Raw genomic sequence first — 25,769 nt, 5'->3', positions numbered from 1 at the left:
TGGGTTTTAACTTTTTTTTGCTAAACAAATGAAAAAAGATCTAAAATTAAGGAAAAAGAAAAAAAAATCACAGTTTGTTATAAAATTTTGCAAACAGTTAATTTTTCTCCTTCCTTGATGTGTGCTGATGAGGATGCACTGATAGGCACTGATAGGCTGCACTGATGGGCACTGACGGGCACTGATAGGTCGCACTAATGGGCACTGATGAGGCGGCACTTGTCGGCACTAATGAGGCTGCACTGATAGGTGCCACTGATGGGCACTGATAGGTGGCACTGATAGGCACTGATGGGCATTGATAGGCAGCACTGAAGGGCACTGATAGGTGGCACTGATATGCGGCACTGATGGGAACTGATAGGTGGCACTGATGGGCACTGGTAGGTGGCACTGATGGGCACTGGTAGGTGGCACTGATGAAGCTGTACTGATAGATGGCACTGATAAGTAGCACTGATGGGCACTGATAGGCAGCACTGATGGGCACTGATGAGCAGGCACTGGTGGGCATTGATCAGGCTGCACTGATAGACACCACTGATGGGCACTGATAGGTGGCACTGATAGGCAGCGCTTAAGGGCACTGATAGACGTATGGGAACTGATAGGTGGCACTGATGGGCACTGATAGGCGGCACTGATAGGTGACACTGATGAGAAGGCACTGATGGGCACTAATAGGTGGCACTGATATGCATTGGTAGGTGGCACTGATAGGCAGCACTGATAGGTGACACTGATGAGGAGGCACTGATGTGCACTGATTGGCAGCACTGATGAGCACTGATTGGCAGCACTGGTGGGCACTGATAGATGGCACTGATGAGGAGGCACTGGTTGGCATTGATAAGGATGCACTGATAGGTGGCACTGATAGGCACTGATGGGCATTGATAGGCAGCACTGAAGGGCACTGATAGGTGGCACTGATATGCGGCACTGATGGGAACTGATAGGTGGCACTGATGGGCACTGGTAGGTGGCACTGATGGGCACTGATAGGTGACACTGATGAGGCTGCACTGATAGATGGCACTGATAAGTAGCACTGATGGGCACTGATAGGCAGCACTGATGGGCACTGATGAGCAGGCACTGGTGGGCATTGATCAGGCTGCACTGATAGGCACCAATGATGGGCACTGATAGGCAGCACTGATAGGCAGCACTTAAGGGCACTGATAGGCGGATGGGAACTGATAGGTGGCACTGATGGGCACTGATAGGTGGCACTGATAGGCGGCACTGATAGGTGACACTGATGAGAAGGCACTGATGGGAACTAATAGGTGGCACTGATATGCTTTGGTAGGTGGCACTGATAGGCAGCACTGATAGGTGACACTGATGAAGAGGAACTGATGGGCACTGATCAGCAGCACTGATGGGCACTGATTGGCAGCACTGATGGGCACTAATAGGCAGCACTAGTGGGCACTAATAGGCAGCACTGGTGGGCACTGATAGGCAGCACTGGTGAGCACTGTTGGGACTGCACTGACAATCAGGACACTGATAATCAGTGACCTGATTATCAGTGGAGTTGTCCCGTTAACACAAGCCAGTTATCAGCTCTTTTCTCCCCTCCTCACGCTGTCAGCGTGAGGAAAGACAAGCAGGCTTGTGTTTACATCGTGATCAGCTGTCATTGGACACGGCTGATCACATGGTAAAGGGCCGCTGTGATTGGCCCTTTACCCCAATCTGTGATCAGCTGAGTCCAAAGGGCAGTGCAATCATGGGAGGATGTCATATGACGCCCTCCCGGCAAAGTACGTCTGCGCTGTAGCCGTATTTCGGCGGTAAGTGGATAAAGTATAACTAAATGCAAAACTTTTTTGTAGCTTTGAATAGAGTGGGCAGAGATTAGAATACCTGTCAGTTTTCATTGCTGTCTGTGCCCCCATTAGGGAGAGTCATCCTTTCTATTCGTTCTGTTTACTATTATCACCAAAAGTGAATGTATAAGAAAATCTCAAATTTTGGGTTGTCCCCAGAACAGGAACAGAGGGGAAATCTTCCAACGGGGGCATTAATTCCGGTTACCCTGGTGACAACCATGGATTATCTCACTTTGAAGGGATTTCCTCTCACTTCCTGTCTTGACGATGGGCAGGACATTAGGGGAAATATCCCCCAAGGGGCACAGATGGCAAAAAAATGTACAGAGGTTTTAAACCTCCCTTATTTTATCCAAAATGAAAAAAAGTTTTGCCTATAGTACTACTTTAACTAAGATATTATTGTACCAATCATTAATAGTATTTAACAAATTACTCAGCAATTAAGACTTTAATGCCATATAAATACCATAAACTCATAAAAACAACAACTTTGGCCCTCTCTTGAAACAAGGAGGTGACAAACCACATAAAAAGTGCCACAACAAATGGGAAGGGCTGTGAGTCCAGCTATCTGATGCTCAGACAAGGTTTGAAGGGTGAGGCATGAACCACAAAACACTCATGAAAGTGGCATGAGGAGAAGTTTTCCTGCAGAAGACACAAGTTAGGTAAGTGGATAGAATCTCTTAAAAGGGACGACGTCAACTGAACACAACCAGGGGAAAAGAAAAAAGGGGGAAGAGTGGCCACCACAATTCCATGGAGGTGGAGAAGAAAGAAGAAGAGTGGCCACCACAATCCCATGGAGGTAGAGAAGAAAGAAGAAGAGTGGCCACTACAATCCCATGGAGGTGGAGAAGGAAGAAGAGTGGCCATCACAATCCCATGGAGGTGGAGAAGGAAGAAGAAGAGTGGCTACCACAATCCCATGGAGGTGGAGAAGAAAGAAGAAGAGTGGCCACCACAATCTTATGGAGGTAGAGAAGGAAGAAAACGAGTGGCCACCACAATCCCATGGAGGTGGAGAAGAAAGAAGAAGAGTGGCCACCACAATCCCATGGAGGTGGGCCCAAACAGACTGTTGACCCCTTACTATTTCTGATGCATTACAGAGAACACAGACTCCTCATCTCTCTCCCCCTTTCTAATCTCTATAGTTCCTCCTTGTGCCCAGGCAAAGAGCACAAGAATTTATCAGCTCACATGATTTCTGACACAATCAATGGGTATATTTTTTAAATTATCAAACAGATATAACAAAACAATGGTATATTTAGCAAACCAAAAAAGAGAAAAAGAAGAATTTCATTGCTGGGGTTTACATACTGTACACTTTAATGCTATATATACACGGGGAGTTTTTTCATTCAACCCAGTGGGCTGATAAAAAAAAAACTGACAGATCGCTGTACTAACAAAAGCAATGTTAGTTTGGCGATCTTCCCTGCTGAACTAATGTGTTCTGACAGGGGGAGAAAAGCCCATGACAGTGCAAGGTGTCTCCATTACCCGTTTACTGAGCTAGCAGCTTTTTTTTTTTTTTTTAATCCCAAATGTGTCCTAATCATGCACATAGAAAATGCTGTCTCCTATCAGTCTGGTGTATGTATGCTGCAGATCATTGATATCCCACATACACTAAGTATAAAGGCCTCTTTTCATAAGGAGACTCTCCCATACTTATAATGTAATCATGTTTGGCACTGCTGAGATCCCACCCTCCAGTTATTTTTACCTTTAATGACAGGGGTCTCATGGGTGCTACTCTGCTCTGCCTTTGGAAAACAGGGAATGTTTATCTGCTAGCAATGCTACACACAATATCAGAGTTTATGAGGCTTTGCCAATGCATGTGATCGAAACTGCCGATCGCCAATGAGGCAAGCAGATATCACAGAGAACTTCCCCAAAATATTTTGCTTGGCAAAATGGTTCTGCCTAATGCTAGCGGGTCCACTAAATGGCTAGTTTTATCAACCCTTAAAGCTAGCCATACACGTTAATGGGGAATCAATAGATTCATCCATCCACACTTTTTCGTGGATGGGGGAATCAATAGATCAAAACAGTGTGGACGGATGAATCTCACCTGCTGGTTATTGTATTTAAAAAGCCACAGCACCTGCGGCTGTCAGAATATCTTAACAGTGACTGCATTAGAATACGGTCACATTTTGGCCAACAATTTTCCAACAGGCAGCTTTGGATTGGATGAAACTGGATCCATGTGTGGCCAGCTTTAGGCTTAAAGCATATCTTTCTGTTGGCACTAGACACTATATTGAACTTATTTTAGCACCTTTTTGGATGTTTTGGATACGTATGGCCTTATTAAATAATATGATTTAAGGATGAAATGATTAAAGATATAGACATAGCACTTGGCAATTTATTATTTTGTTACATTGTATCAGCACATTTATTTAATAGTATTTGCTTACACTTCGCATAGTTACATTTTGATCTTCTTCACAGTCTGTTCAGAGAAAGCGCTGTCACTACATATATATTGACTTATGCATGTATGTCTACCTTTACTGAAGACAGGGACCTCCAGTCTAAATATAGACAGCCAGGCTCATTTTTCACGGTATAAATTACTCAACTACTACACAGTGAAATCTTCAAAATAATCAACTATGAAAGTTACTTAATATTGTTAAATGAACGTTTTGAGTTGTTTTAATAGAACAAATTGACATACAAAGTTTTTTTCTGATAAAATAGTTAGCTGCATTCTGTGTATTAATCATATAATTTCAAGGTATATATTTTTTGTACCTACTGTAATGATTTCTGCAATACTCCTTTCAACTAAATCAGGGGTCTCCAAATTTTCTAAACAAGAGGCCAGTATACTGACCTTCAGACTGTGGGGAGGGGAGAAGGCGGACTGAGGCTAGTGGAAGTAGAGAATGTCCTGGTGTCAGTGAGAGGAATTGTGGCCCCTCGATGGTGTCATCGGGGGGAATTGTGTCTCGTTGTTGGTGTCAATACGTGGAATTGTGCCCCTTCATTGTTGTCAGTGGGAAGAATAGTACCCCATCATTGGGGTCAGTGGAAAGAATTGTGCCCCATTGTTGGTGTCATTGGGAGGAATTGTACCCCATTGTTGACGTCATTTGAAGGAATAGTGACCCTTTCACTGGTGTCAGTGGAAGAAACAGTACCCCATTGTTGGTGTCAGTGGGAAGAATTGTGCCCCATTGTTGATGTAATTTGAAGGAATAGTGGCCCCTTCATTGGTGTCAGTGGGAGGAATAGTACCCCATCTTTGGTGTCAGTGGGAAGAATTAAGCCCTATTGTTGCTGTCATTGGTGGGTAATTGTGTCCCATTGTTGATGTCATTAGGAGGAATTGTGCCCGTTCATTTGTGTCAGGGGGTGGAATAGTACCCCATCGTTGGTATCAGTGGGAAGAATTGTGCCCCATTGTTGGTGTCATTGGGAGGAAGTGTGCCCCATTGTTGATATCAATTGAAGGAATAGTGGCCTCTTCATTGGTGTCAGTGGAAGGACATATGCCCAATTGTTGGTATAAATGGGAGGACACATGCCCAGTTGTTGGTGTCAGTGGATAGTAATGCCCCAAGGGCCAGATATAAGCAAGCAAAAGGCCACATCCAGCAGTTTGGAGACCACTGATCTAAACCATTTTGAATGCAATACATGATTTTAATTATGTATGACAGCTGTTCTAGTAGTAGTGGGCAAAACCTGAAGACATTGAAACCTGCAACTGTCTGCTTACCCAAAATATGTTCCATCCCTATCAATGAAGTATCGACCCTCAGAATCTGTCGGAACGTGATGTCGTCCACTGAACATGGCTGCCAGCATGGTGTCCTCATATCTGTTAAGCGTTGACAGTCTGGTGGTGAAACACATGCCTCCTACGTTAAGAGGAATCACTTCAGGAAGCTGCGGAAGCATAAACAATAACGTACGTCTTCCACCATCAATTGGAACTGAACTGAAAAGCATAATAAAGCATGTCCATGAAGATGCACTGTCTAGTCAATAACTTACTATAGTATTAATGAATAGTAACCACGATATAGTGTATATATTACCAAAACACCATGTAAAAAAAAAAAAAAAAAAAAGTTTAACTTTGAAGTAACTAAAAACAATGAGGATTCGTGTAGATGGTCAAATTCAGCATGCTTGCTATCATATGAGATGTCCGAGTTCTTTGTAGGCTGCTTCTGAGTCTTTTGGCTGCTTCCAGCTGCTTTTACATTTCCACTGAACTGAGAAAAGTGGTTCTTCACAAATCAATGCCAGTGTACAGAAGCACTTACATAAAGAGCTGCAAAGTGAAACATATTAGCATTTTTTTATGGAAAACTGATGCAGATCCCCTCCATATTGGGCCAGGTGTTCCTGAAAACATGGGACCCATGGCTTAATTATCCCTTACCCCACTTTGGATCCACACATTCAACCATTTAGCATTTTTAACTCGTGGGAGTTTTGTTTTCCCCCTACTCATTGCCCTTGTTCTCCCTGACCCCAATCTCCCCCTTTATGCTTTTAATATTATACCCCCTCACCCCCATTGCTCACTAATTACTGACAGTAATTACTAATTTTCAGTACTTGCTACCTTTCGTTGGTGCACTTAAGTCTGCACTATTTTGTTACATTTGCTGCTTCAGATTTCGACTTAATGTTTTCTGACGTCTAAGCCCCTGCATGTGTGTTACAGCTGTTATGATTTCCTCTCTTCTAAAAATTCAATAAAATCTTCAAACGAGAGAAGGGGTGCAGACTCTCATTCCTCTCAATACATAAGGAAAAATGCTCTTAAAATAATTATGACCTGTGGCATACATAGACAAACAGCACTGGCAAAGAGAAATAGAGTTTGGCACTAAAATTTAAACGTAGAAAATGTGGACCTATGAACAATGGAAAAAGTAACACGGCCTGTTGAGTCATAATTTAACTCCATGCCTACTGCAAAGTGGAATTATGTTGGGAAGATGTACTGGAATTTTTCTTTAGGCTCTAACAAGAGAAATCATTTTGCAATGACTGATTATTGCAAGTCTGACATGAATGTAATAAAAACAGAGGGATTTTCAGCAACATGCTGAGTGTAGGAATTCAAGCACAAAGGAAGTATTCAGTCTCTAAAACACAATAAACACAATACAATGCATTGTACAAAACACCATGGAAGAAAATGTATGACTTAACAAAATAATAAATGGCAAATATACTGAGAATATATTGTTTGTTGTTTCATGACAATGCTGTCTTGAAGTGGTTCTAAAGGCTAAAGTTTTTTTTACCTTAATGTATTAAGGTAAAAAATCCTCCAGGATTACCTAGACCTCTTTCGATCCAGTGATATGCTCGAGAGCAGCATTGCTGCAGTCTCTCTCTCTTTCCTCACAGGCACAGAAGCAGCAGCAGGAACAATTGGTACCTGCTGCTGTCAATCAAATGCTGTGAGGAAAAAAGAAGGCAATAGATGCACACAGCCCGTCTTGGAATCGAGACTGCATGTCTACCCCCACGGCCTTTAGAACCACTTTAAACCCCAAAACAAAATGTATTATATTGCTGTTTATCAATTGGTAAATATGGTGGCTGCATTCGTTTTTTGTCTTTTTGTTTTTTTTGTTCACCGGGTGATCCGTACAGTAACACACTTGTCTTAGGGTGTCTCCATTCCAGACGGAGAATCGGCAAAGGCACCCTTGGAAGCAGTATTGTGAATCTGGATAGAAGGTAGTGTTAGATGCACTAGCAGATTTAGATGGACTTGACTAAGGCATACACGGAGCAAATTTCTCTTCTGCAACCACTGACAGTGTTAACGCGGGAATCCTTCCTGAAGGGCCATTGTCTTCTCCCATCGGGGGAGGGCAGGGGAAGTCATCCCTGCCAGGAGAAGACAGTGATTATTGCTAGCGGCTATAGCAGCCACTAGCGATAATCGCAAGAGAATCTGTCAGGCTGATTGTACCCAAGTGAACGATCGATCAACTTAGTACATTCAGCCTACCCATTACCGGTTCGAATCTCAGCAGGTTCCTGCTGAACCAGCCGAGATTCGAACCATTTATGGCCTGCCTAACAAAACTGAACTCCAGCAAACACATTTTAGGCAGTAACAGCAACAGTTTTTTTCTCCTTAAAGGAAAAGTACAGCCAAAGCTTGTTTGGCTGTACTTCTCCAGTGGATCACAGGAGTACAGTTCGTTCTGTCCTCCTGTGACTCGTTTTCAGCAGACAGCAGGCTGAAGCCCGCTGTCATCTGATGTCACAGAGCCAGTCCTCCCTGGGGAAAGATTGGGATAATATGGTCGGAATGCACTCACAACCCTGGACAGGCACCTGGCTCAGGCTCTCAGCGAAGCGCTGAGAGCCTGAGCCAGCTGCTCATGTCCTCTCCACAGCTCAGTGCTCTAGTGAGCGTGGTGGTGGGAGTGGCAGAATAGAGAGCTCTGAGAATCAAACGATCAGCAGTGTTTGATTGCTCTGTTCTCAGTCTTAGAGCCGGCGGGGGACAGATGGAGGTAAGTATGATTTTTGTATGTAGGTATGATTCTTGAAAAAACAAACAAATCCTGAACTTCTTTTTCAAAAAAAGACTTATGCCGCGTACACACAACCAGTTTTGCCGTCGGAATAAACTCCGAAGGTTTCTCCGATGGAATTCCATTCAAGCGGTCTTGCCTACACACGGTCAACCCAAAGTCCGACCAAAGTCCGACCGTCCAGAACTTGGTGACGTACAACACGTACGACGGGACTAAAAAAAGGAAGTTCAATAGCCAGTAGCCACTAGCTTCCGTCTCGTACTTGCTTCAGAGCATGCGTCGTTTTTGGTCCGTCGGAACAGCATACAGACGAGCGGTTTTCCCAATAGGAATTGGTTTTGTCATAAATATTTAGAACATGTTCTATTTCTAGATTCGTCAGAATTTTCGAAAAAAAAAAAGTCAGATGAGGCACACACACAATCGGAATAGACGTTGAAAAGCTTCCGTCAGACTTTTTCTGTCTGTCTTTATTCCGCTCGTGTGTACGCGGCTTTACTGGCCACGTACACACGAAAAATGAAAAAAGGTGAAAATAAAGGGAGAAAAAAACCTTAAAAAAAAAAGAAACACATTTAGCCACCACAGCTAAGAATTTGTAAGTTGTAATATAATAAATGTTTGTTTTGGGTTTAATAAAGCATTGAAACTACAATTAAGACCCCATACACACCATGACATTCTGGGAACATGTGAAAAACTTGCCAAAACCCACATTGCACTTGTGGTGCCATTAACTCGAAAGGCACATTGGCTGCAAGCACTGATTGCAGGCTGGTTTTTCAGCATGTCCGTTCAACAAAAGCTGGTGATCAGACTGGCTTCTGTAGAACAGATAGCTATATACAGTACATGGACAGCTGTACACACGAACGGAAAGTCAGCCGGTTCCTGCTGAACCAACCAATTTTCTGCCCGTGTGTACCAGACTTTAGTCATTCCCCAACGTTTCTGTTTTTTCTGTTCCCCTAGTGCCTCCACAAAAAAAAATCACCATGTCTGTTGCAGCTTACAAAGCATTAAGGGCCATTCACGTGACCCATGATAGTACTTGGGCATGAAGAGTAGACACTCAGCACCCGGCACCAGCTATTTGGGAGGCAGTGGGAAGAGTCGTTTTATCCCTCTGGGATCTCAGTTATGATATCAGGGCATTACTAAATGGGACCTTGGCCAGTTGTAACTTCCATAGAAAGAGCAGGCATTGTCTTTTCGTAACCTTTTTTTTTTTTTTTTTTGTTCACATTAAAATTTTTATAGAAATCTTTTTTATATTATTATATTATGCTAGAACAGCAGGAATAGCACCAGAAGAATGGTGACAATTCAATGACAAAGAAGAAAAAAAAGAATAACAGAAGGTTACCCTTTCCCCTTGGAGTTCAGCTCTTGTGCAAGTTAGAAAAGAGAATAAAGCTACTTGAAAGTTACTTTTATGTTTACTTGAATTGAAACAGTGCAAACTTTGCAACCAGCTGCACTACGTGACATACAAAACGGAGAAATGACAACTGAGAAATATTTATGGGCTATGTGTAGAAAGGCTTCTAAAAACCTGGATCACACAGCACTGCTAATGTACGTATATAGCTGCATTTATTACAGGCAAGTCAAACCTTCAACTTTTTTTTCATATTATATACAGATACAGATCAAGTACAAAGAAAATGCCTAGCAAAGCTCTATCTCATCCACACTAGAAGCCCTGTAACCATTGCCCCTGTGAGGTTAGAAATATTATTTTTTGAATGTTTTCACTGGAATGAATTCTGCAGGCAGAGCTTCCAGGACATCCTGACCATATGCATCTGGTAGAATTGGCGGGAAACTGGTGACCGCTGAGTGACCACAGTCACAGAAGAAAGTCAAGCATAATAACCTTCATATTATAGAACAAAGGGCAACAGCAGTAATATGCTATGTATTGCATTGGAGGAAATATACAGAAATATGGGGTTAACATGCTATGTGCTGTGTTGGGGAAAATTTATGGAAAAACTCGTATGTGGATCTAAAATAGCCGCCAAAGTAGATAGCGTTAAGTATATAAAAAGTATATAAAATTGTATAAATGAATTGTATACCAGAAAATGTAGAAACTGCTAGAAAGCCAGAGATACTAGAATGTCCCATGCATACTTATCCCTCTCCCCTATATTGTACAAACAGAAGCATTATCATGATGTTTATGAGCTAGAAGAGTGTTCCATATTTACACCATTGTTCTATAGCATGAAGCATTTGTGTCTAGTGGTCTTGGGACTCAAGAGCCCAATTCTGGGAAAATTATGACCGCCCCTCCAAACGTCTGCTGCCCCTCTTTATTCCAGAGATTACAAAACGAAAAGTTTGGGACTTTAAATTAAGCATATGACAGACCATAAAATGTGTAAAAGTATCAAAGTATTTATTATCAAAAAGTATATCTAGCACATAATATATACATGCAGAATTGATGTATGTACAAAACACGATTACATTAAATATATATACATGCATACATTACATTGGTGTCAAGGCACATGCTGGTGGCCGGTGTGTAAGGCTCCATGTAGTTAGTAGGAGATAATAAGAGTAAAAACTATAAACATGTATAAAAGGAACATGATGGATTGAAGTCATGACTGCATCATAAATAGGACCGACGCGTTTCATGGTAAAAAACACTCATCAGGGGCGGATGCGTCGACATGTCTGAAAAAGACCAGTAAATTGGTAAAAACTTTGAGAAGTAATATAGATGTATACAATAGCAGGGAAAGGAAGTATCCAATCCTATAGGACTTACATGAGGCTAATAGGCAAAACATACGGTATAGTCCATCCAGGGACCCAAGAAATAGCCCATCCCGGGAGCTGAGGTAGGAGACCCACGGGCAAAAGCACGCACGCACAAAGCATCCCACAAATTAGAAAACTCCATAGGTGCTGGGTAAGGGTGCCCCCCCTTTTTCTTTTCATGCATATATAATTGGGATGGAGGCATATGACACACAGATCTCATGATCTCCATGCATCTGACACCTATGGAGTCCTGTAGATGTTATGGCCATATATCTGTATGTATTAACATGTAGATTTCTTTGGTGTTTTAGCACTTGCTTTTGTTTTTTTCCAGTGGTGTATTTGCTATAGCTTTACCCGGTTGTTCCACCGGGGCCCCTTTTTTTCGCCCAATCCCAGGAGCTGCGATGTGCACTGTGTGCCCTCCCCCTCTCTCCTTCCTGTATTCCTATTGGAGATGGGACCTGAGGGACTGGGTGGGTCAATCACTGCACATCGGCGTCACGCCTTGACGCTCACATGTGATGTCATTACTTTGCGCCGTCACGTGGGCGTCTATTCCATCTCGACTGACTCATGTGGGGAGATGTTTCTGGCGCCACCCGTTGGCGGCATCCGCTGCCCACGTCTGATTGCCCCTCCTCCACTGTCACGCCCCCGTGACGCTGCACCTATGGAGGTTTCGAATTTGTGGGATGCTTTGTGCATGCGTGCTTTTGCCCGTGGGTCTCCTACCTCAGCTCCCAGGACGGGCTATTTCTTGGGTCTCTGGATAGACTATACCGTATGTTTTGCCTATTAGCCTCATGTAAGTCCTATAGGATTGGATACTTCCTTTCCCTGCTATTGTATACATCTATATTACTTCTCAAAATTTTTACCAATTAACTGGTCTTTTTCAGACATGTCAACGCATCCTCCTACCATGAAATGCGTCGGTCCTATTTATGATGCAGTCATGACTTCAATCCATCATGTTCCTTTTATACATGTTTATAGTTTTTACTCTTATTATCTCCTACTAACTACATGGAGTCTTACACACCGACCACCAGCATGTGCCTTGACCCCAATGCAATGTATGCATGTATATATATATATATATATATATATATATATATATATATATATATATATATATTAATGTAATTGTGTTTTGTACATACATCAATTCTGCATGTATTTATTATGTTCTAGATATACTTTTTGATAATAAATACTTTGATACTCTCACACATTTTATGGTCTGTCATATGCTTCATTTAAAGTCCTGAACTTTTCGTTTTGTAACCAATATAGGGATGGAGACACGTCTTTTGTGTCTCATATAAAGTCCCGCCCCCCCTTTTTCTTTTTATTCCAGAGATTAGCTTTAAGCCTGGGTTCACACTGTAGCGATGCGGAAACCATCGCGATTCCAGCGCCGGTTCCCGCAACGCATCTCTCCCGCAGGCAGTTCAAACTGCCTTCTGCGAACCGTTGCGGGTGTCAAAAAATAGAAAAATCTGCATGGTCAGTAATTTACTCCTCATGCGTGCAAATGCGCACATTCACGCACGTTTGCACGCAAATGTGCACGTTTGTGCGCAAATGCACACCGATTTGTCCATTGACATTGTCAATCCGTGAACAAGCTTCCACTCATGCACAAAAATGTGCACGAAAAAGTGCGCGAACGCATATGCGCAAAAATACATACAACAAAAACAAAGTCTGAAAAAGTAGATGCTCAAACAGGAGTATCGTGTGCAAGAGGCCTAAGTCAAAGAGAGCAGTAAAACTAGCGCTTTAAATTGCTCAAATTTCATCGGATTCCTGCTGGACATTTAAAGCGTCTGTAAAGCTTTTTTTCCTAAAACAACAAACATGTCATACTTACCTGCTCTGTGCAATGGTACTGCACAGAGCGCCCCTGAACCTCCTCTTCTGGGGTATCCCACCAGCGATTTTGCTTTTTCTTCTGTATCTGCCCACATAGCAAGACGCTTGCTGTGGGGGCAGTCATGTGGACAGAAGGGCTGTGTGCGTCCATAGACACAGACAGCGTGGCTCGGCCACACCCCAAGTATAGTGTACTGAGAGCAGAGAGAAGAGAAGACTGGCAGCCAGGCACAGTAATGGATCGATACAGGTAGGTAAATAGTGAGGTAAGGTGGCGATACAACTACTGGAACATTTTTTACTTTAATGAAGGTTATGCATTAGGGTAAAAAATGGCTTGGCATTAAAACCACTTTAAGCTGTAAGTGGCCCAGACAGACACAGTTCTGATCAGTGAATCAGAACCGCACAGATGTACAGTCAGGGATGCTCTTTGAGATCTACCCATTTGTCACTGATTGAAACAGGCTGTCTGTATGCGGCACTGAACATCTGTGCATCCCATTAGGATGAGACAGCCCTTTGCATGGGTGTATGTATTGGTACGCCCATGTGAGTGAAGCTTTTAGGTATTCAGACATCCGTGAGCACTGTGACTGTTTGAATACAATAGCCAGCAATGCTGATTCCTCCATTCACACTGTTCAGAGTGGACAGAGAATTTGATTGATTTCTGTCATTTAGCCAATAAGGTTGAATGAGAGAAATCCACAAGTCTATAGCAAACTCATTTCGTGCTGTTTTTGCTATCTGTCCATTGATTTTGGCTATAACATGGCTACCAGGGCCGTCTTAATGAGAGGGCACACTTGGGCATTGCCCAGGGGCCCCGGCTGCATCATGGGGGGCCCCTGCTCTTTCCCCAAAGAAGCTGCTCCTTGAGCCCAAACTGCCTAATGCTGATTCCTCCATTCACACTGTTCAGAGTGGACAGAGAAATCGATTGATTTCTGTCATTCAGCCAATAAGGTTGAATGAGAGAAATCCACAAGTCTATGGCAAGCCTAACTCATTTCGTGCTGTTTTTGCTATCTGTCCATTGATTTTGGCTATAACATGGTTACATCGTGATCTTGAAAACTGCACTAAAAATGTATTGAGCAAAAAAAAAATTGATTTGTAATTTTAAATTGCTGTATTTATAGGTTGCCTTTCAGTTCTCCAACAGCACTTCTATCGCCTTTTTTTTAACCACATCCCTGCCTATATCAATATCAGCAATATTAGAGATTTCACCTTCAAGCCTCTGCTGTCTTGCAAGGGCACCTCTATCACCTGATGCTGTATATACAGATTGTAAAATAAAAAAATAAAAAGGAAAAGGTCTTTGTAAAATACAAAAGGCAAAACTGCTGTCTTATTCTAATGATTTCCAGAGAAAAAAAGTACAGGCATTCGCATTATCTAAGAAAAGAAAATAAAGAAGCTATTATCAAATCTATGATGTGGAGAATTTCACAACGCACAAATCTTTTGGCTTGGATTTCATCATTTGAAATATTTAATATGCCATATGCTTAAAATATGGTAAGATCATACTGCAAGAGTAATTAAAACTGCTTCCTGGGAGGGCACCTTGAACGTACGTTTATTGCATCCTAAATCATACAAGCACTTTTAAACAGTGTATTCTGACCTTGTCATATTATTTATGTTTAACATTTAGATTCGTAGATGATACAATACACTAGCACACATCCATGCTGATGTATAATATTATAAAAGAAATGCAATGTAAACGAATAGTGCCATTTATGATGTTAACCATTTATTTACCCTATAAGCTATGCTCAGAACTGGAATGATGGCCATGCACAACAATTTTAAGGCACTTTCTAATGCTTTCAATCATTGCAAACAACTGAACAGATCAAGACAACCTACCACCAGTATTTTCAAGAATTTGATAGAAACTGTAGGTGATAGGTTGCATGGCCCCTTCACACCACTGGGCAGTACAGCCCAACCCATAGACAAAGCAATCTGCCTTCTGTCCTGTGTTCAGTGCACACCACTGCAATGATAAAAGTATAGCGTACTGCATGCTTGTATTTTAACATATGTTTTTTGTGACCAATAGTGGGTTTGGGTTACCTGAAAATAGCTATCAAATGTATGGCCAACATATAGGCTTGTTTACACATGTTCATTGAGTGGGCATTAATCTGCACTCGATCAATACTGGCTCAACACAAGGGCACATAGAAAAAAAAAGGGTTTTCTATGTGCCCCGTTTACACTGCAATGCTGTTTTGAGGAGGGTTGGGATGTGTTGAGTAAAATGCAGACATGCTGCACTTTTACACAACCCAGCACTCCTCAACAAGTTGCAGTGCACTGCATCTGACCACCACAAACCAAAAAAAAAAATTGATTTATTTTTTAATATTTAACGCAAACCCCCCCATCCCTCCATGTCTCCTTGATTAATTTTGTTGAGATATCACTTTGGAAAACACCCCCCTTTGCATTTCAGGCCGTGGCCATCTTGAGTAAGGGCAGATTATTCATGTAGCATTTACTTCCTGAAATCCATCTACCCTTGGCTCATGCATACATGCAGGGGGGTGTGCCTAGCTGAGAAAATGCCTTCTCCCCTCTTAAAGACTCCTGGGATGTATGACATCATTTGTCTAGGCAAGAGACCAGGAAGTAAATAAAGAAATGTGAGAAGAAAAAAAAAGTTTAAAACAAGTAAATACGGTATGATTTACTTTCCTATCTATTTACTAATGCAAGCAGCATAAGGATTAAAAATAATCAATATCAATTGGGAGAGTGAAGTTTCACTTTAACCTTTTGGTGCTGAGCACACGTAAATATGCAGGCTCTCGGCGGGTGGGCCTTGGTGCCGAGTGGACACATAGTTGCGTGCAATAGTGCAAACAGAGCTGCGCCAAGAGCGTGAGCCCCGCGCGCTCCCGGCACAGTAACCAGTGGCTAACGGAAAGCTCCAAATTGCCGCTTGCGTTCGGGAGCTTTTTGAAAGTGTGACCGCCATGACAGCCAATCAAGGAGGTCACATGACCATAAGCCCAGGCCCCGCCTCCCAGCATTCTAAACCCTTTAAAGGGTCGGCAGGCTCCGGCTCCAAGGGGTTAAAGTTGAATAAAGCAATGTTTTGTGACACTTCACTTAGCTAAAAAAAAAAAAAAAAAAAACAGCAAACGGTGTGATGTACTATAACAATACACTCACCACCCCCATCACCCCTACACAATGCACACATTGTAGCATGCAGACTGGTGTTTGTGAGCCCTAAAGTATACTTTACACATATTAATCTTCCAGGTCCACTTCCCTGCTGCATAGTGAACATAGGGGGCCACTTACTCAGCACAGTCGCCATTTACAGAATGATAGGATGAAGTGGAGAAGTGGCGTGGTAATGCCACAATCTCCTTGTCCAATCAGAGAATACCTTGCATTCATTAAGAGAAATCCTAGGCATTCTGTGAGTCGGTTAAGCAGGAGGGCAGCCGCTCAGTGCTGGAACCGGGAAGACCGTAGCGTTCTCTGTAGTTGTTATTACTACTGTGACTTTCTGCTTTTATAGGGGTCCCACAGGTATAGCATAAGTGTACTTTTATTGGTCCAAGCTGGATCAATGTAGCTATGCTTTAACATTCATACCTGGAATTCAGCCTTAAAGGGGTTGTAAAGGTTTGTGTTTTTTCACCCTAATGCATCCTATGCATTAAGGTGAAAAAACACCTGGCAGTGACCGGCCCCCCAGCCCCTCCGTTTTACTTACCTGAGCCCCTTCATCTTCTTCAGCGGGGACGCGCCATCCTTCTCTCCACGGAGTCCTGGCTTTGATTGGATAGATTGATAGCAGCGCAGCCAATGGCTCCCGCTGCTGTCAATCAAATCCAATGACTCGGGTGACCCTGGGAGGCGGGGCCGAGTCATACATTCAGCTTCTATGGAGGCCGAAATAATGACTAGGGAGTGTCCACGCAAGGTAACCCCCTCGGGAGAGCACTTCTCCTAGGGGGTTATCCAATGCGGGGAGGAGCCACGAGAGCCGCCGAAGGACCCCAGAAGAGGATGTTTGGGGCCACTCTGTGCAAAACGAGCTGTACAGTGGAGGTAAATATAACATGTTTGTTATTTAAAAAAAAAAACAAAGCTTTAGTTTAAGAGTTACAATATATATCATTACAGACCAGATCAATGCTATATTTTGATTGCAATATATATATATTTATATATCTATATATATTATACAGGATCTATGTGAGGCCTATATTGTAGATCATATCACTACTATATATTTTTTTTTTTGCTCTCTTCTAAATTGTAAACTCTAATGAGAAGGGCCCTCTGATCCCTCCTGTATTGATTTGTATTGTAAGTGTACTGTCTGCCCCCATGTTGTAAAGCGCTGCGCAAACTGTTGGCGCTATATAAATCCTGTGTAATAATAATAATAATATTTAGCTTTTGTATGAAAAAAAATAAAAAAAAAAAAATATATATATATATATATATATATATATATATATATATATATATATAAACAATATTATTATGTAAACATTATTATTGTTATACAGGATTGAGTGCCTATATTATAGATCAGATCACTACTAGTTTTTGTTTTTGGATGTAAAAATAAATATATATACATTATTATTGTGATTTATGCCGTGTGTGTGTGTATATGTATATTATCACACCTGCAATGTGTTAATAAAACAACAATATTATAAACAGTGATAAAAAAAAAAAAATAAAGTAAATAATAATAACAAATTATGATCTACCCTTCTAGTAAAAGCAATGAAGTCCTGAGTTGTAATAGTCATCTATATCCTCCGATGTTAATGGCTGACAAGTGACTTTTGCCTCCCGTTACATTGTACAGCTACAGGTTCTCCATGCTGTGTACACATCACCCTCCAGCATTCAGTGCTACCAGCCGCGTTGATGGACAGCCAGCCCCACCAATCCCCGCAACGCATACCTCTAGCCCAGCCAATGGCTCCTTGTACGGGGCGTGGTTTGATAGTCAGCTAATGGAGAATAGCGCTGTCCCCTCGCCCTGCAGATGTAGTGCGGGGCCAGGTTGGCAGAGGTTGGTGCTGTCGGCCTTCTCAGTGCGGGCAGTGTACCTACCTGCAGCGGGTGCACCTTGCCGTGCAGGGAGAAGGTGGCGTTGCTCGGGGTGGGCGTAGACGGCTCGATCAGCTCATCGTCAGCATCAGAGCTCGACATGGCATCATCCGGGGTCCCTGTGTCTTCTAACTGTCCCGAGACTACCACCATCCCTGTGAGAGTGCCCTCTCTTATGAGAGCTGGGGGTGGGGAGAGCGGTGATCAGTGCTAGGTCACAGGCGGCTCATGCTGGGCTCCAGGAAGAGGAGGAGGAAGGTTGGCCCATTGATGTGTGTGTGTGAGGGGAGAGCATCTGTCTGTATGAGTCCCATCACCCCAGAGGTGCTCCTCTCTGCTTCCCTCCACACTCTGTGACATCACAGGGAGGGAAGTGCTCTTCCCAGGATCACGTGCACAGCTTTCTACTCCTCTGTGTCATTGGAGGGGGACTACTTATTACTGGGGTACAGCTGTGCCCTTCCTGGAGAGATTACAGCATGCACACTGCTTCATTGCTTATCTGAGAGCTGCACCACATACAACAGGGATGGGTAAGGGCCCAGTCACACCCTAGGGGGACACTGCCCAATGCATAGACAAGGGGGTTCACTGGATGTCCTATTACACTGACAATGAGTGGGATGGGATACGGTATTACACATTACAGCATGTTGTGGTGAGCAACACCTAGACCTGACTATCCCCCTTCAGTCTACCATGATTGCTGCTTCCAGATACATCCACCTTATGGATCAGTCAGTGTCCTCCACCCCACTCTATCAATCCCATCATTGGCTTCCTATCATCCAACACATAAGGCCCCTTGTGCACAGACTTAATAAAAATACTGATGTTTATACTCAGGATCTTGCTGCTAGAAATATCCCGAATAAAATGTTCTGTAAAGAACTTGTGTAAAGGCACATAAATGTGAGTAGGTTGCTAGTGTTGCAATACACAGCGGGTATAGAAAGGAATCCCCCTCCCTTTCAAAATAATCACAATTGAAGACAAACACGGTTTTAGTTTTATTCAGCTGTATTTACTCAATGCAACTTATAACATCCAAGTGAAAGATATGACACCAACATGTCAGAAAAAAAAAACAAAGAAAAACCAAAACAGAACCACTGAGTTGGAAAAAGGATCACCCCCTCATATCAGTGTTTTGTTGGACCACATTTTGCTTTAATTCAGCCTTTAGTCTGTGGGGATATGTCTACTAACTTTGCACATCTAGACTTTGCAATATTCACACACTCTTTGCAGAACTGCACAAGTTCAGTTACATGTGTTGGTGACTGTTTGTGGACTGCAGTCTTCAAGTCATTCCACGGATTTTCAATGTGGTTTAAGTCTGGGCTCTGACTAGGCCAATCACCTTTTTTCTCCTTCAACCACTTTGTGGTCATTTGTGCTGTGTGCTTTGGGTCATTGTCATGTTAGAAGGTAAATCATCTTTCCATTGACAACTTTCTGGCAGAGGGCAGCTGATTTTCCTCAAGAATTTGATGGTATTTTTCCCCATCCAGTCTTCTTCTATACCAGGGCTATGCAATTAGCGGACCTCCAATTGTTGCAGAACTACAAGTCCCATGAGGCATAGCAAGACTCTGACAGTCACAAGCATGTCACCCAGAGGCATGATGGGACTTGTAGTTTTGCAACAGCTGGAGGTCCGCTAATTGCATATCCCTGTTCTATACTGACATGTGCTCCAGTCCCTGATGCAGAGAAACACCCCATAACAGGGTATTACCCCCTCCATTCTTTACTGTCGGAATAGTGTTATTTAGATGGTGAGCTGTATTGGATTTCCACCAGACACATTGTTTGGTGTTTTGGCCAAATAATTACATTTTAGTCTCATCTGACCATAACATCTTTTTCCATGTGGCCTCAGGATCTTCAAGGTGTGTTTATGGTGGTCAGATAAGACTAAAATTGAATTTTTTTGCCTCAACACCAAACGATATGTCTGGCGGAAATCCATCCAAATAACACCATTCCTACAGTAAAGCATGGAGGGGATAATATCCTGTTATGGGGGTGTTTCTCTGCAGCAGGGACTGGAGTACTTGTCAGGATAGAAGAAAAATAGATGGGGCAAAATACCATCAAATTCTTGAGAAAAATATGCTGCTCTCTGCCAGAAAGTCGTGTAGCGCTGGTAGATTTTCAATCTACTGCTTATAGGTAAATTTAGTGGGTTATCTGTTTTATACATAGTCAGATTTGCCTCTGTTCCAGCTTGGCTGAGTTGCATGTAGTTTCACACTGTGCCTATGGGTGTCGTTGTCGCCATGGGTCGGTGTTGGAAAGGCAATACACTGAAGTGTATGAGTGCTTTTCTGTCCTGGAGATAACTCAGTGGAGGGGGTCCTCCGAGTTGCATTCTGGGAGAGGATATTTATGGGACAGACGCCATGTTTTAGGGTTCGTTTTCATTCCACCTGCTGGCCCTCCTGGCCGACAGGTATGTGCTAGGGGTACTACCTCGTGGTCCTCCGTCCGGGGAGGCCCACGTCGCTGCAGCGTGTGAGTGGGCCCAGAAGCCTGTCTTACGCCTACCACAGCGGCAGAGGAATGGTCTTGAGCTGTCTGTCCTATGGGAAGAAGCTGGACAACTGAGAAGATCCCAGTGGAGGACCCATCATGGAAGGATCATGCAGAGTGCTGGTCTGGAGAGGGGCCTGGTGACTCGGTTGGAGGACGCATCCTGAAGTAATCTTACCGCATAGTACTGCCGGGTCGGCTTAAAGGTTCTAGTGCTGTATTTGCTATTCATCATAAACCATTGCATCCTGTGGCAGAGGATCGTACGGGTTTTGTTCCAATCAAGTCTGTGGCAGAGACTTTTGTTCGTGCTATGTACTGGCTGCTAGGTTAGTGAGAGAAACCTATCCAGACGGGCAAAGATTCAACTATAAAGAGAGAGTACATTCATCTGCAACCTCTCAATTCCTAATACTACACCAAGAAAAGGTATTTGAACTTCCCTGCAACACTCCTTCTACCGCTTTCCTGCTACTTCCTTCAGTTTATGTTTATTAAAGCATTGGAAAAGATACTCAAGTGTCCGGTGCCTACATTGTCTGGTGTTAAACTCAACGGGACCCTAGACCCAGTTCCGGTGAAATAGAGGTAATGAAGGTGATGGTAACAGCCCCCTTTAAACCAACAGCTCCACCGAGAGTTATTGCTACAGTCGTCAATGAGAAGTTTTACCTTCCAACATGACAATGACCCAAAGCACACAGCAAAAATGACCACACAGTGGTCGCAGGAGAAAAAGGTGAATGTCCTTGCATAGCTTAGTCAGAGCCCAGACTTAAATCACATTGAGAATCTGTGGAATGACCTGAAGACTGTAGTCCACAAACGGTCACCAACACATGTAACTGAACTTGCGCAGTTCTGCAAAGAAGAGTGGGTGAATATTGCAAAGTCTAGATGTGCAAAGTTAGTAGAGACATATCCCCACAGACTAAAGGCTGTAATTAAAGCAAAAGGTGGTTCAACAAAATACTAACATAAGGGGGCGATCCTTCTTCCAACTCAGTGGTTCTGTTTTATAATTATTTAATTTATTTATTTATAATTTTTTGACATGGGGTTATATCTTTCACTTGGATGTTATAAGTTGCACTAAGTACAGCTGGATAAAACAAATACTGTGTAGAGGTCGACCGATATGGGTTTTTCTCTGGCCGATGCCAAAGCCGATATTTAGAAATCGCGGTGGCCGATGGCCGATATATGATGCCGATTTTTTTGGGCCGATATATTAGGCCGATTTTTTATTTTTTTTCCCCTTCATCCCATAAAATCTAACAGTTAGACCCCTTTCACACTGGGGCGTTTTTCAGGCGCTTTTGGGCTAAAAATAGCGCCTTTAAAACGGCTCCCCTGCAGTCTGTGTGAAAGCTCGAGTGCTTTCACACTGAGGCGATGCGCTGGCAGGATGTTAAAAAAAAGTCCTGCAAGCAGCATCTTTGGAGCGGTGTATACCGCTCCTCCACCACTCCTGCCCATTGAAATGAATGCGCACCGCTGCCGAAGCGCCTGCAAAGCGTTTCGGCAGCAGCGCTTCAGGGGCGCATTTAACCCCTTCTTCGGCCGCTAGCTGGGTTATAAGCGCCCCGCTAGCAGCCGAATAGCGCTGCTAAAATGACGGTAAAGCGCCGCTAAAATTAACAGCGTTTTACTGTCAACGCATGCCCGCTTCAGTGTGAAAGCAGCCTTAAAGGGGTTGTAAAGTTATTTTTTTTTTTTTTTAAATAACAAACATGTTATACTTACCTTCACTGTGCAGCTCGTTCTGCACAGAGTGGCCCCGAACCTGGTCTTCTGGGGTCCCTCGGCGGCTGTTTCAGCTCCTCCCCGCAAGCATTTACCACCTTCATGCGAGCTCCCTCGCACGGTGGTGAGTGCTTGCGGGCGCGCTCCCGTGATACAGCCGGCGGCTATAGCCGCTCGCTGTATCACTCGGCCCCGCCCCCCGGCGCGCCGCGTCATCGGATGTGATTGACAGCAGCGCGAGCCAATGGCTGCGCTGCTTTCAATCCATCCACTGCAGCCAATCAGCGACCAGGCTGAGCTGCAATGAAGCGGACGAGGAGCGAAGATTCGAGGCGTCAGGTAAGTAAAACGGGGGGCCTGGGGGCGGCGGTACTGTCAAAAGTTTTTTCACTTTAATGCATAGAATGCATTAAGGTGAAAAAATTTTTACCTTTACAACCCCTTTAAGTAATAAGTGATACAGAAAATTTTTTATATTTAAACATTTATTAAACAAAACAAACCTCCGATCAGTTCACTTGTATGTAGAATTTAGATTAAAAAAAAATAACTATCTTAAATATTAAATACACAAAAACAGGTAATCAAAAAAATGGGCTAACTTTACTGCTTTTTTTTTTATTTCATTAGTGTATTTTTTAAAAAGAAAATGCGTTTGAAAGACCGCTGCGCAAATACCGTGTGACATAAAATATTGCAACAACCGCTATTTTATTCCCTAGGGTCGCTGCAAAAAAATATATATATAATGTTTGGGGGTTCTAAGTGATTTTCTAGCAGAAAATACAGGATTTTTACTTGTAAGCAACAAATGTCAAAAAAGATTTAGTCTTTAAATGGTTAACCTGAGGAGTTCAGTCTATTGATAAAAGAACCTGAAAGAGATACAATGTATCTTCTTATCAGACTTGGCAGGCTGCCCAGAGGAGGGGAGAAGAAAACTTCAGACAACTTGCAATTGACTTCTATTACAGAAGTCATTTGCAAGTCCCGCTGAATCGGCTTTTTTTATCAGCACAATCGCCGATGCTGATTAAGTAAAAAAAGCCAAATATCGGCCGATATATCTAATCGACCTCTAATACTGTGTATGTCTTCATTTCAGGCTGCAAAGCAACAAAATGTGATTATTTTAAAGTGGGGTGATTCTTTTCTATACCCGCTGTATGTGCAAATACATGTGTATACACATGTATGCGTGTACATTACTGCACTCAAACTTCCATTTTTTATTTTTTATTTTACAGTTTTGTACTCATCACTTCATTACTGATCTTTAATGCAGCTGAACACAATTGATTTATTTACTAAAGGCAAATAGACTTTTCACTTTGAAAGTGTACTGGCACTCTGCAAGAGCAGTGTTTGTAGCTGCTGACTTAAAAAAAAAAAAAATTTGCGGGTGGATCACCGCTTCAAGTAAATCAACCCCAGAGTTTCATGGACAGCAATGCACCTGTGTAGAGATCAGTAAAAAACATGATAGTTTTTACCTCCATGTGCAAGAAGCCTAAAATACTAACAACTCTACCTCAGGCAACATCACCAACCTCCTCTCAAACTGTCACCCAATCCATTCACTCCTCCCAAGACCTTCTGCTTTCTGGTTCCTTCATCATCTCCCATTATCAATGCCAGAGCCTCTCCCTCATTTAGAACTCTCTACCTTAAAGAGGAGCTCCAGTCCTTTTTCTGAAAATGAAAAGCAGCTAAAAAACTGTAGCTGCTGACTTAAAAAAACAGACGCTCACCTGTCCCAGGATCCATCGCTGTGTTCCCTCCAGGGGGCACCAGGGATCGTCCATGGTCCCCCTGGCGCAAGCATCTTAACTGTTGGCACCCAGCTGTGACAGCTTGTGGCTTCACAGTCGTCTGCACACAGTGCATGTGAGAGCCATGCTGCGCATTGTTCCAGAAGGCTGCAGGGAAGGAGAGAGGAAGGCGAACTGAGCAGAAGTGGGAGCAGGTACCTGTCAAAACCAGGTACCCCCGCTCCAAAAAAAATTGGCAAAATGTAAAAGAAAAGTGAAGGAGGAGGCCTTGAAGTGGAATTTCTCCTTTTGGGTGAAGTTTTGCTTTAATCTGTCTGGTCATCTCCTACTCTGTCCGCCTTCCTCTCTTCTATTAGCTGGAATTTTACTTTCTCCATCTCTTCATAACCCCTTTGTCCTTTATTATACCTGTGCTGTCTCCCTTTCACCACAGCAAATCCTGCAGTGTGTGTGTGTGTGTGTGTGTGGGGGGGGGGGGTTGGTCTGGACATGGCAGCCTGAAGACATACTTTGTTTAATCTCCCAAATCTCAATGGGCTTGCGGCACACTATCTTCAGCCTACGCCTTAACTATGAGAGCTGCCAAAAAGAGGAAGCCCACTGGATCACATAAACCTGCAAACCTGATCCAAGATCAAGCCCTTCCTCCTCAGCAATAAGCAGCACTTCTTCCCCAGCAATAAGAAGACTCCTGCAGAAAGCCCCCATTTCAACATGGCGGGCCACAGGAACAACAGCCAGCTTCTCCCTTGCTATCCAGCATCTCAGACACCTCAAACACAGCACCAGGACTGCTGGAGTTATGTCTCACACACAGGATATGCATACTTAGAATTACCCCCCAAAACACATTCTGCTATGCCTTCTGAATATGGGGACACCCCATGTGTGAGACCTTTTTGCAGCCTAGCCACATAGAGGGGCCCAAACTTCAAGGAGTACCTTCAGGCTTTCTAAGGGCATTAATTTATGTATCTAATTTCCTGAGTATCTATCATATTTTTTGGAGGCCCTGGAACACCAGGACGGTAGGGATGAGCAGAACACGCCCGCCCCCCCGGTTCGGTTCGCATCCAGAACATGCAAACAGGTAAAAAATTTGTTCGAACACGCGAACACCGTTAAAGTCTATGGGACACGAACATGATTAATCAAAAGTGCTCATTTTATAGGCTTATATGCAAGTTATTGTCATAAAGAATGTTTGGGGACCTGGGTCCTGCCCCAGGGGACATGTATCTATGCAAAAAGAAGTTTTAAAAATGGACATTTTTTTGGGAGCAGTGATTTAATAATGTTTAAAGTGAAACAATAAAAGTATAATATTCCTTTAAATTTCGTACCTGGGGGGTGTCAATAGTATGCCTGTAAAGGGACGCATGTTTCCCATGTTTAGAACAGTCTGACAGCAAAATGACATTTCTAAAGGAAAAAAAGTCTTGTAAAACTACTATCGCTAGCGCCGGCTATAATGAATTGTCGGTCCGGCAATACACATAAAAGTTCATTGATAAAAACAGCATTGA

At 43.1% G+C, this 25,769-nt stretch overlaps 1 protein-coding gene across 4 annotated transcripts in view; it reads right to left on the bottom strand.

Annotated features, from left to right (window-relative positions):
• Nucleotides 1–18,565, bottom strand: part of KCTD7 (potassium channel tetramerization domain containing 7) — a 30,724-nt gene extending 12,159 nt beyond the window's left edge. The window contains exons 1-2 of one of the 4 annotated variants that reach the window (XM_073615119.1): nt 18,191–18,565; nt 5,599–5,768 (exon numbers count right to left, since the gene is read on the bottom strand). In XM_073615119.1, the coding sequence (XP_073471220.1) occupies nt 5,599–5,768; nt 18,191–18,340 (320 nt within the window). In that variant the 5' untranslated portion in view covers nt 18,341–18,565. Of the gene's footprint in view, nt 1–5,598; nt 5,821–17,838; nt 18,092–18,190 lie in introns of those variants that run through there. The other 3 variants (XM_073615121.1, XM_073615120.1, XM_073615122.1) reach the window with 3 other exon arrangements.
• Nucleotides 18,566–25,769: the final 7,204 nt, after the last annotated feature.

This window comes from Aquarana catesbeiana, linkage group LG02 (genome assembly GCF_042186555.1).
Source record: "Aquarana catesbeiana isolate 2022-GZ linkage group LG02, ASM4218655v1, whole genome shotgun sequence".
NCBI classification, from domain to species: domain Eukaryota; kingdom Metazoa; phylum Chordata; class Amphibia; order Anura; family Ranidae; genus Aquarana; species Aquarana catesbeiana.
This window is presented reverse-complemented; position numbering and strand designations above follow the sequence as displayed.